At 40.7% G+C, this 13,281-nt stretch overlaps 1 protein-coding gene and 1 long non-coding RNA gene across 2 annotated transcripts in view; one reads left to right on the top strand and one right to left on the bottom strand.

The window, feature by feature from the left end:
• hace1 (HECT domain and ankyrin repeat containing E3 ubiquitin protein ligase 1) overlaps positions 1–13,281 on the top strand; it is a 71,772-nt gene that overhangs the window by 27,236 nt on the left and 31,255 nt on the right. Inside the window, exon 12 of the mRNA XM_023411905.2 lies at positions 8,160–8,464. Coding sequence (XP_023267673.1) covers positions 8,160–8,464 — 305 coding nt within the window. The remainder of the gene's footprint in view (positions 1–8,159; positions 8,465–13,281) is intronic.
• Positions 5,558–5,854, bottom strand: LOC111659090 (uncharacterized). The gene is made up of 2 exons (XR_002761053.2): positions 5,779–5,854; positions 5,558–5,594 (listed from the first exon to the last, which is right to left on the bottom strand). It is a non-coding gene; the product is annotated as an uncharacterized LOC111659090 (long non-coding RNA).

The following is a 13,281-nucleotide window of genomic DNA, read 5'->3' as shown; positions in this document are numbered from 1 at the left end:
TTTCGGGATCAAGACGCACGTTTTGATGTATATATCACCGGGGTTTTCTCAAAGCTGCGGGACGAGTTACGCGCCGAAATTTGGCGGAAGAATAATAAACCCGAAGGAGAATATTAATAGATGCCTCAGCTGTAGAGGAGTGCCTCAGAGCTGAGTACCCGTGGCACTAATAATACTAAAAACATTTGATAAATAAATGAACAATAATAATTAGTTTAGTCCACTTCTTTTGGCTTAGGTTTTGTAAAGCCTGATGGCAGTGGGAACAAAGGATCTACTGAACCTCTCTGTTCTGCAGCACAGTGAGATGAGATGTTTGCTGCACCTGTAGCTGCTTCTCCGCCAGAATGTGGATAGGATAGTTGGTATTGTCCAAGATGGTCTCCATTTTACATTTCATGCATCTCTCCACAACAGTCCTGGTGGGTCCAGACTCACCAGGACATTGTTCATATGCACATGTTCATATGTGACATGCTGCCCCGGCAGACTGCAGCAGAAAAGAGTATACTGACCACCACTAACATGTGCAGCATTTCACTGCAAACGTCCTGAGGCCGTTCTTGCCGCTCAATTCACTGAAGACCATCGTCATATCCCTGTATTCCTCTTCCTGCCCATTCCTGATACTTGCCACAATAGCTGTGTCATCAGTGTATTTCTGGCAAGACTCAGAGTTGTATTTAAAGTCGGCCGTATACAGGGTGAACATGAACGGAGCCCCACAGTCCACTGTGGAGCCCCAGTGCTGCTCATCACTGTCCCTGAGACACAGTTACCCAGCCTGACATACTTTGGTCATCTTGTCAGGTAATCCACAATCCAGGACTCGAAGCAGGGATCCACCCCCATCCTTTCCAGCTTGTCTTTAAGGATGGGGGGTTGGATGGTGTTAAATGCACTTGAGAAATCAAAGAATACAATCCTCATGTAACTACCTGGCTCATCCAAGTAAGAATGGGCCCAGTGGAGCATGTAAAGGATGGCATCATCCACTCCGATATGTTCTTTGAAGGCAAACTGTAGGGGGTCAAGTGCATGTTCAACCTGTGGCTTCAGAAGGTGGAGAAGCGGCCGCTCTAGGGTCTTCATGATGTGTGATGTGATTCCCAACGGTCTGTAGTCATTTATCTCAGCCGGTCGCCCTATTTTAGGGAAAGGAACAAAAAATGACGTTTTCCACAGTACTTGAACCCTCCCTGTTTGTAGACCGGGCCTGTTGCCTTCGGGGGCCTGTTGCCTTTCCAGGACATAGCCTCTTGAGCTCCGCCTTTACCTCCTCAGTTGTAAAGGACAGGAGACCTTCATCTCTACTTTCTTTTTGTAGTCCTCCTTCGCCTGCTTTAATCTCCTCTTCAGCTCATGTTGCACACATCTGAGCTTCTCCCTGTCTTCATCCCTGAAGGCCTCCTTTTTCTGGTTGAGGAGGGTCTTGATGTTACTGGTGATCCAGGGTTTGTTGTTTGGAAAGCAGTGTACAGTCCTTGCTGGTATTACAGTGTCCATACAGAACTTAAAGTAGTCTGTGGTACATTCAACCATTCTATCAAGGTAAGGGTCCTTGCTGTTATCAGTTTCCTATGACTCCGACAGTACATTCCAATCTGCGCACTCAAAACTGTTTTTTAGACACTCACTGGCCTCCGGGCTTCACTGAAAACAGACTTTTCCACTCAGCTACGTGAAGTTCTTTTGTCTAATCAGAGATAAAGGAAGCAATTGGTGTTTTTTCCGAGAGGCTAACGAGTAGAGACGCGCATTAGCAAAGCTGAAGACGACATCTCTTTGCTCACTAATAAGGAAATATTCCTTTGAAAGAAAGTCCAAGAGCTCACACTGAAGCTGGATGACCTCGAAAACAGACATCGGAGATCAAACCTACGGTTAATCGGTTTGCCTGAGAAAGCCGAGGACAGAGAGGCGGTCATATTCCTCCAAACATGGTTAACTGAAACCTTTGGACCAGACACATTCCCGAACCCCGTGTTTATTGAACGTGCCTACCGATTACCCGGCCAGCAAGTTCCTAACGGTCCCCCCAGGACTCTCATCATGAAGTTCTTCACTTATCAAGACAAAGTTCGGGTGATGAGAGGTAAAGTGATGTACTGGGACCACCAGGTTATGTCTTTTCCGGACCTGTCTGCAGAGTTACAGAAACAACAAAGACAATACGGCTGCATGAAGCGGCGACTCCCGGACTTACACATTGACTTTGGACTTATCTTTCCAGCCAAGATAAGGACTTCCCACCAGGGCAGCCGACACCTGTACCACACACCAGAGGAGGTTGAGGTATTTATTCAGCGTGTTTGCCAAAAGAAAGACAGGTAGTCAATTGCCTGCCAACTGTCACAGCGCACACGTCTATATTCTTCTTTAATGAGCAGCAATTAAGGACAGTGCCTTTTCATTTAAATGCTTTTCATCATGCTCACAGGTGTTTCTGTTTTTGCTATTTACATGCATTTTTTGCTTTGATACTGAGTTGGGTGATCTAATTTATTGTCACCAGGGTCGGAGCAACTGACCGGTATATTTAAAGTAGGATGCTTTTTTCTTGCTCCTTTAAAAGGATCAGTGAGTATAACCCAGTTATAGTGGGGAGGGGGTAATCTGTGTAAATTCACTCACGGGGGGGGGGGTTTGATGGGTTTTGGTTGTTATGATTTTTATATTGCTCTGTTCTTTGAGTTGTAAGGTGCATTTTTTCACAGGAAAGGCAAAATTCTATCAACAGGGCTTTACCATAATGACATTGTCTAGTGAATGAGTAGGAATCTTGAGATAATCTCTTGGAATGTTAGAGGCCTTAGGAAATTAATTAAATTAAAACAAGTAATGAACAGACTTTTCATATATAAAAAAAAAAAAAACTGATTATGTTGGTTAAAATATTAACTATATAACTATTTTCAGTTGAACTCAACTGAAACATCCGCCTCAATAAGATGGGAGGCTTTCAAAGCCTATATTTGGGGTCAGATGATGGGCTACACACGAAATAAATCAAATAGAAAATATTTGCAGATTTTAGAGCTGGAAAGGGACATAAAGGAGCTTGAACTGGGAATAAGTGTTGACAATAATAGAGAGAGACAACAAAAACTAACAATTCTAAGAGCAAAATATATAAGCTATCCACCAGTAAAGCCCTAGCAGGCTTAATTAGACTGAAACAGACCTATTACGATCATGGAGAGAAGGCAGGGAAATTACTGGCATGGCGTGTAAAAACACAACAAATTGAGCAAGCAATCACAGAGATTATGTCTGCAAATAGAGACAAAATTTCAAGTACCCAAAAAATTACACACTTTTTGAGTCATATTACACACAGCTATACTCATCAGAATATTGAATGACTCGTGAAACTCTTCAAAAAATTTTTAATCAACTAAAGCTACCTTCACTTAGTGAGGAAGCCAAAGCTTAACTAGATTCCCCAATTACAACAGCGGACATATCGGATGCAATTGGCAGGATGAAAAGGGGCAATGGCCCTGGGGCCCAGATGGACTACCTATCGATATACAGTAATAATAATAATAATAATAATACATTTTATTTAAAGGCGCCTTTCTTGGCACTCAAGGACACCGTACAGAGTTACACAAATTGAGATTAAAAACACATTAAGAAGAAGCAACAATAAAAATGAAATATAAAAATAAAAACAATACAACAGTATATACATTTTTTTTAAGAACAAGTTACTATCCCCACTACTAGACATATTTGAAGAAAGCATCAATTAATAGATGGTCACTGTTGCCAATTTCTATGATAGGACGTATCAATATTCTTAAAATAAATGTTCTTCCAAAATTTCTTTACCTCTTTCACTCCATTCCTCTGGGTCCTCCCACTCATTTCTTTTCAGAAATGAAAATCATGTTTTGTAAATTCATTTGGAACAATAGGCGGACTAGACTTTCGTTTATTCTTGCTTTATCTCCCTTATGATAGAGGAGGCCGGAAACTCCCAAACCTTCAATGGTATTATTGGGCAGCCCAACTCGCTACTGCCTCTTGCTGGTTCTCACAAGAAACACCACTGTCCTGGGTGAGCAATGAGAGAAATCTGACATTCCCTCTCCCACTCAATTTATATTTGTTTTCAGCTAAATTAAAAGAATTAAAGAGGTCAACAAATAACGAACAACAAATACAATTTGGGTGTGGTATGAGGAACATAAATATAGAAATGAAACACCTGTAATATCCCAATTTACACCAATCTGGGGTAACAGTGATTTTACACCTGGTAATCAAGACATGGGCTTCAAAAATTTGTCTGACAAAGGCCTACACAAAATTGCAGATTTATTTGATAACAATATTCTCATGTCATTTGAAGATTTGAGACGAAAGTACATACAAATAAGAAACTACATATCTAAGGCACAAAACTATTTATATTTACCTACTCTCACCTCCATGGAAGAAATAGCAGTAAAACAACACTCTAAGAGCGGCCTGATTACAAGTCTTTATAAAGCAATCATGGATGGCTCACGGGTCTCCTCAGATAATAAAAGACTGGTATGGTGTGAGGACTTAAACACTGATATCTCAGTCGAGGTCTGGCAGAAGACATGCTTGAAATCTCAAACACAATCAATGAATACCCATTTTAAATTACTTCAATATAAGTGAGAATTTAAATAACACCAACCCCGTTAAATAAAATCAATCCTAATCTTCCAAACACGTTACAAATGTGGAAGAAAGGACCCATTATATCATTGCCTATTGGACTGTCCACAGGCGTTCTGGATTGAGGTGCTGAATATGCTTTTACATGCCACAGGTATAAGGCTATTAAGGTGCCCTAAACTGTCTATTCTTGGTATTTTTCCTGTAGACTGTAAATTGAGCAAGGCAAACAAGAAAATGAGCATATATGGCTTGTTACAAGCAAAACATACAATAGCCAGATTGTGGAAATCCATTAACAAACGAAGCTTATAAGGCTGGCTTGCAGGACTGTCAGACTCTCTTATGCTTACTGTCTAACTCACATTTAAGATGAAGGGTAAATATTCTATTTTTGGTACGATGTGGAGATCTTTTATGACATTCTTAGAAGGGGAAAAAAGTATTAGAGGCCTGCTCGCCTTGAACATCAATCAACAGTATTATTTTAAGTTTGTATTTAATGTGCTTTTCTGTCCTTATAAAAGTGAACCACTAGTATAAAGATATTACACCTCCAGATAATATTCATTTTGGAGTTGGTTATATAACTCATTGTATTGCCCTGTCTTTTCAGTGTACTTAGGATGAGCCTTACTGTAACTGTTCTGTATTGCACCTGTCTTGTTTGTTGTGTGTATTGTTAAAACTATAATGTGAAAAAAACTAATAAACACAGATGTTTAAAAAAACAAACTTTAAAGCCAGGAGTTCTTCCTTTGTGTGCATTATTTTCTCCATCATCGGGTGAAACAGCGACGTTGTACTGTTACACCCAGTGTGACTCCTGTCGTATACTGGGATTCACAGCCAGCTACACTCTTTATGACATCATGACCTCCAAGGAACAGGCAAGTAGTTGTAGTTGGACAGGTTTAATGCCAAAAATTGTGAAACTGAAACACAAAGTACAGAAAACATAAATTAACAACCGATATAAATACATTGCAGAGATAGCGGATCTAATATTTATAGATCTGTGGCGGAAAACTCCGCGATCGGATCTCGATCGTTATATTAATTACATAGTGTCAAATTCAACGAAACACTTTGCACTCTAACAATGATAAATGTACTCACTTATATTGCCACTACAAGGGCAAAACAAACAGCTGGACGAAAAGTTAACATCCGAGTGCTCTATGCGTTTCTCTCGTTATGGAGCAGAAAACGAAACGAATTCCAGGTACCTCACTTCCTGTAAATTACACAGACTGTGGAAAAACACATACATTTTCTTAGATACACTATTGGTGCACCTGGACTGCACCCTCTATAGGCGAAAAGGGCTACTGCAACTGCAGGCACAAACAATTACAATGCTGCCCTTTCATCCCTTCCCAGGAGACTCAACAATCTAGCCTCCAAGAATAACTGTTCACAAGTGGCGAGTGACTCCAACGACTGTCGTTATAACACAATAGAGCACTAACGAAGTCGAAACCAACTTTCCACCAACGACAGTCATGCAAACGACTGTCGCTGACACTTGGAGCACAAGAAAGTAGGACCAGTCCTAGCCTGGTCAGATGCGTACACGAACTGATGAAGCCTCTTGGATGAGAGGTGAAACGTCTTCCCAGACAAATAATAAAGTCCAGTTGTTTTTTCGATTTAAAACTCCTTTAGGATACTATGACCTGGACAAATGAGAATATACACAGGTCCAGGCACAAACAGTTCCAACACAGACGTAGAATAAAAAACATCGGCAAAAAATATACCAATATAAACAAATATATTGCAAAAACTACGAGCTTTGCTGACTTGCTGCCACTTGTTGCAAGTGCATCATTTGAATACAGCAGCAGACATATTGAATTTACTTTGAGCTAAAGGAACTGTCCAACCATCATAGTAGCTCTCCCATAGACTGCAATACAAATTCAAAAGCTGATAGCAAACAGCAGGTCTCAGCAGGTGCTACTAACACAGTATCCGGGCAGAAATTGACAAAGCTGAAAGCTGAACTGTCTAAAACTATTTTAATAATAAATTGCCAACTGAGTATATTAGTAATTATCAGGTGTATGCTCAGGCTCCAAAGTGCCTAACTGCAGTTAATTGGTTGGTTTCATTGTTGTTTTCACCTGGGAACTGATATATCTGGTAAGCTAAAGATGTTCTTCAATTTTATAGTTTTAATATAAATAAATAATAATATAAATATTATTTTTACCATCCTATAACATGTTTTACCCCTCCTTCCCCATTTTTAAAATGTAACGCGGTAACACCTTTACTCAGAAACATTTTAACTGACTTACTTTGTTCTTTTATCTTTGAGCACATTTTTACATAGTGATTTACTTCTACTTCTACGTCTTGCCATTAATGCTATCACGTTCTGACATGCTGACGTCAATGTGGTGTCCCTTCTCCTGTCAGTTTCTGTTACTGGTAGAGTTTATTGCTGCTCTGTCTGAACACAGTTAATGTTGCTGTTTTCTTCATCACAGAGTCTAACTACCTGCTGTACATTTAAACTTACACTAGTTCTGCTCCAGCACCCAGAGCTCTCTGCTTCTTTTAGCTACTTTCACTAACTCAGCAGTTGTTTACATACTACTCAGACCTTTGCAGTTAGCACTAGCTTCTCTCTCTCTCCCTCTCTGTCGCTCACTCGGTGTGGTGTTGTTGTAACTGTAGCAGACAACACACACACACACACACACACACACACACACACACTACTAACACAGTATCTGGGGAAAAATTGATAAAGCTGACTCTTATTGGCTAATTAGACTCATTACCAATTAATTGGTTGATTTCATTGCTGTTCTCACCTGGGAACTGATATATCTGGTAACCTAAAGATGTTCTTTAATTTTATTGTTTTATCATATATTATTATTATCATGGTATAACATGTTTTACCCCTCCCTCCAAATTTTCAAATGTAAGGCAGTAATACGTTTATTCAGAAACATTTTAATTTGGATAACCTTAAAAATAAACGATTCAACATGGTAAGAGGGAATTAATGGCTGTTTTACAAAACCTTATGCTATTTATACTGCCAAACACAGAAGCACAGACACTTTCAAAATAAGAGTCTCAAAAAGGAAGGTCATAAAAGTTTGATATTAGAAGCTATCCTCGATATGGGGATATATAGTGGTTTAGCTTTATTGAAGATCAACTTCCCTTAGGGCATGTGCGTGTGTATACATGTCTTGCTATGGTTGTGGGGACAAATTTGGGTTTGAAACCATCAGTGTGAGTTTATTTTGGCCAGTCGTGACAGCTTCAAAAATCTTTTTGAGGGACACCTGCAGTGACCGAGAGGTGTACACACACCAAGCAGCAGGCACATTCAAAAATTTTTCCAGGAATTTTCTAGTTTTCACTATAATTCCATCAATAAGTAAAATAATGACAGACAGACAGTTTTCATGGATGCCTATATTTTCTCTTTGATTTTATGTACCTTTCACCTCCTGTCTTTCTCTCTGCAGCCATTGGAGTTACTATGGCACTCTCTGGATGAGTGGCTCGTGCTTATCTCCACAGAGCTGGACAGGAACAGGAAGAACCCCTCTTCCTCCTCCTCCAGCAGCGAGATAGCCTCTCTGCTTCTCAAACAACGGGAGGTTGACCATTCTGGCTCCACACCAAAGCTTCCCTCCTTGCTGGACCCTCAGATCGTCATGGAAACGGAAGTGTGCGCCGACGGGGAAGACGTCATCTCCATGACAGCCAATCGGCTCAGTGCTGTGATCCAGGCCTTCTATATGTGCTGCTCCTGTCAGATGCCACAAGGGTTTGTGCTCTGCTTCCATCTGTCAGCTGTCATATCTTTCTCATGTCTAAAGAAGCATCATTTAACATAGACAGCATGAAGTTTCAGCTTTGGTCAAAACAGACCTCTGGCAGCCCATACTGTACCCAAAATCACAATTTTAATTTCTGGGGGCTCACTACTGCTAGTATCAGACCCACCACTACAAACATGTACTACTGCTGACACTAGTACTACCACTACTGTACTACTTCTGACATACTGCAACTGCTATAACCACATCTACAACTATAACTACAACAGGTGGTACTGTTAGAGCCATTACTGCTGCTTCACAACTGAGATTAGTACTACTGTCCCTACAACCACTGTGCTACTGCTACCACACTCATGACTACTACTGCTGCTCTACTGCTGGTACTATCAGTTTTATCACAGCCACCACTGGTTTTGATGGTGCTACTACCACTACTCCTACTGCTCTTATGGTGACAATAGAATTACTACCACATCTACTTTTGCTGCTACTGCCACTTCTACACTGCTGTTACTAATGTGACGCCTGCATCAAGAGAAGCTCTGAATCCTCTGTAGAAACCAAGTTCATCTCTGTTCCGCTGAGCTTCATGTATACTTGTGAGGAGTAAAAAGGACATATAAATACCTTATTTGCAAATGTCTTTATAGATAATGATTTCATGTGGCCATCTAATACAATTGGCACACTGATTGCTACTGCCACTACAGTTGCGACTACTACCACAACTACTACCTCTACTACTTTAGCTACAGCTGTTACTGCTTCCCATAGACAACCAGTGAAGTGTGATTCATTTATGCAGTAATCATGTAATCTTTCACATTCATATTAGGGATGCAACGATTATATATTTTGATGGTACGATGAAAGTCAGAGCAATAATCATGGTTTGATGAATATTATTAATTTCTTTATATTTGACTACTGATGTATTAAATCACATGAGCATTCTTTACAGATTTTAATGTGTTATTTACTGCTTCCATTTGAAACAAAAATAATACAGCAACCAGCAAGATTTTTTAAAGAAAAAAATATTATTACAAATATAAGATTAACTTTAATGATCCCCCATGGGAAAATATTACAAATGTGGGTTATATGAGCTGAAGAAGCCGTAACGCGGATGCAAAGCCAGGGCTAAGCTAAAGGCTAGGAAATAGAGATATAAGCCTTTCCTTGCATCAGTCCTCATGGGAGCAAAGGCTGCAATTACACTCGTGACATGACATGCAAGTGGGAGTAGAACAGCCAGCTAAAACAGGGAGCAACAACTTGGCAAGCTACACCTGACCTGTTGTATAATGGCCTCAGACACGACAGAACCTGGCACTGCGGAAACTTTATTGTCAAAGAGGAGCAGTACGCCGATTGTGTGAAACTATTTTGGCTTTAAAAAAAGAAGATTCTGCACAGTGTCAGGTATTGTACAGAACCTGCCTTACTACCGTTGCTACCTCACGGGGCAACACTACTAACCTGTATCAGCACTTGAAAAAACACCACAAAACCATGTATGATAGTTGCATTGCTAAAATACCGACCACCAATGTGTCAAGTAAGCCAATTAACACCCGACAAGGATCACTGACCGAAATGTTTAAACGCATAACTCCATATGAACGTAATTCAAAACAGCACAGGGAAGTTACTCAGGTAATAAAAGAGTTCATAGGGAAAGATATGATGCCTCTCAGTGCGGTGACCAAGCCTGGGTTTACAGCTTTGATAAATGTTGCCATACCGGAGCTTGATAAAAAATGCAAGTTGAGATTCCCAGCGGAGTTGAAAACAGTGGCTTTTTCTGGTCAAGCCGTACAGCGGAGCCCTATCAGAGTCTTACGGTGCATTTCATTAATGAAGACTTTGACCTCAAAGCTCACTGCCTTCAAGCTGCCTTCATGCATCATCTTATTTCATCATAAGATATAGGCCTAGCTTATAAGAAAGAACAGTTTATGTTTAATCTATCTAATATTGTGTTAGTCATAATATAGAATGATTTATTGCTTGTGTTTGTTGAATAATACAAAAGATAAGGAACTTAAAAAAATAATAGTATATTACATCGCAATCACAATATTGAAAAAAAAAAAAAAAAGCTGTTACATTACATTCCCAAATTGTTCAGCCCTACTAAGAAATATGTTGAACTGGAGGAACTTGTGAACAACCAGCGAGACCTGGTTAAACAACAACACTCCTGACCGTTGTGTGGATTTACCCGGCTTCACTGCAGTACGAGCGATCAGAAATGCCAGAGCAAGGGAAGAATAAAGGTGGAGGACTGGTTCTGCATTTGAACAATAGATGGTGTAACCCCAGCCACATCACAGTGAAGGAGAAGATCTGCTGTCGGGATATTGAACTGTTGGCAGTCAGTCTTGGACCGTACTATGGGGGAGTTCTCTCACATCATCATTGTTGTTTACATTCAACTAGGAGCAGAGCCTGCAGTCGCGTGTGACATCATTCATGAGACCGTTGTGAGAGTACGGACCCAGCACCCTGATGCATTCATTGCAGTATCGGGGGATTATAACCATGTGACTCTCACCTGACAGTTGAATGCAAACATCAAGGAGATCTACACTGCTACCACCACTTGGCAGATCAGATCATAATCTGATATCTTCAGCCTTCCTAAAAGCCCTGTGTACTGAGGCAGGCTGCAACAACCCACTCATTCAGGAACTGGCCCCCGGAGGTCAGAGAGTGTCTAAAAGACTGTTTTGAGTGCACAGATTGGAATGTACTGTCGGAGTCACAGGAAAATGATAACAGCAAAGATCCTGACCTTGACAGAATGGTTGAATGTACCACAGACTACATTAACTTCTGTATGGACACTCTGATACCAGCAAGGACTGCTTTCCAAACAACAAACCCTGGATCACCAGTAACATCAAGACCCTCCTCAAGCTGAAAAAGGAGGTCTTCAGGAATGGAGACAGGGAGAAGCTCAGGTGTGTGCAACATGAGCTAAAGAGGAGATTAAAGCAGGTGAAGTAGGACTACAAAAAGAAAGTAGAGAGGAAGCTGCCTCACCTGTTCTCTCTCCCACTGCTTCAGTTGAAGTTTCTCCTTGACATCTCCTCCACAACCTGACACTGCAGCTGCAACTCCCTCCACACTGGGGTCAAGTCTACTGTCCTTTACAGCTGAGGAGGTGAGGGTGGAGCTCAAGAGGCTACGTCCTGGAAAAGAAGCAGGCCCGGATGGTGTGTGTCTGAGGCCGTTAAAGGACTGTGCAACCCAGCTGGCTGAGTCTCTCCAGAGGATCTTTAACTTAAGCCTACAAACAGGGAGGGTATCGGTCCTGTGGAAAACATCATGTCTTGTTCCGGTACCTAAAGTACGAAGACCGGCTGAAATAAGTGACTACAGACACACATCAGAGCTATTGTGGCGAGTATCAGGAATGGACAGGAAAAGGAGAACTGTGATCTGACGATGGCCTCCAGGGAATGGAGTGACAAGAACTGCCTCCTTCTGAACACCTCCAAGACCAAGGAGATGATCATGGACTTTTGGCGGTCTCGGACCACCCTTCAGCCTGTCAACATTTGAGGAAAGGACATTGAGGTGGTGTACAGTTATAAATACCTAGGTGTGCACCTGGACAGTAAACTGGAACTGGTCCCTGAATACTGATGCCATCTACCTGAAGGGGTAGAGCCAGTTCTTTTTCTCCTCAGGAGGCTCAGGTCCTTTGACGTTTGCAGTGAAATGCTGCAAATGTTTTATCAGTCAATGGTAGCCAGTGTACTCTTTTATGCTGCAGTCTGCTGGGGCAGCAGCATGTCTGACATTAACACAAAGAGACTGGACAAGCTGGTAAAAAAGGCTGGGTCTGTGCTTTGCAGGAGTCTGGACTCACTCAGGACTGTTGTGGAGAGACGCATGCAATGTAAGATGGAGGCCATCTTGGACAATACCAACCACCCTCTCCACAACATTCTGGCAGGACAGAGAAGCAGCTACAGCTGCGGCAAACATCTCATCTCACTGCTCTGCAGAACAGAGAGGTTCAGGAGATCCTTTTCCCCACTGCCATCAGGCTGTAGAACACCTCAGCCAAAGGAACTGGACTAATTTTATTATTATATGTTTATTATTTTTTATAATAATAATAATAATAATATAATAATAATAATAATAATATTATTATTAACTAAATATTATTTTATTATTATTATTATTAAATTTTATATTATTATTATTATTATTATTATTATTATTATTATTATTAATGAGCTACTGGTCACATGATTTTCCCTTACGGCAGGTGTTCTCAACCTTTTCAAACCCCCTGCCCACTTGAGGAGTAGCTGTCCATCAGCACTACATAAAATGGGCTGCCTGCAATAGGCTAATTTACAAATAAATTATTTCAAATATATAATAGACAGTATGTGTGTGCGCGCTTTTGCACTATATGCAACGTCCACTGCTGGCTCATACAGCGGCTTTCATCCCGACACACATCCACAGCTGATTTATGAAAAAATTACACTTTTTAATCAAATTGATAAGCCAGACACAAATTCAATTTGATTATATTGTAAATTCAGCGTGTAAGCATAACTAGAAGAAAAATATTTAAATAAGTAAAGCAACAATTGCAACAAAACAAAATTAAAACATTGCACTCTCACTTATTGATAACTATAGAGCTGCAGTGGATCGGTTCAACAATAGGCCAACAATATGTTGACTCACCTAAGGAGAAGGCTGATGTTGCATAGCGGCCACCAAATGTTTTATGTCTGGCACAATGGGTGACAATGGGTGACAA

This window comes from Seriola lalandi, unplaced genomic scaffold (genome assembly GCF_002814215.2).
Source record: "Seriola lalandi dorsalis isolate HSWRI2012SDOR001 ecotype SW California unplaced genomic scaffold, Sedor1 jcf7180002054473, whole genome shotgun sequence".
Taxonomy (NCBI): Eukaryota; Metazoa; Chordata; class Actinopteri; order Carangiformes; family Carangidae; genus Seriola; species Seriola lalandi.
Note: the sequence above shows the minus strand (reverse complement) of the source record. Positions and strands in the feature narration are given on the sequence as shown.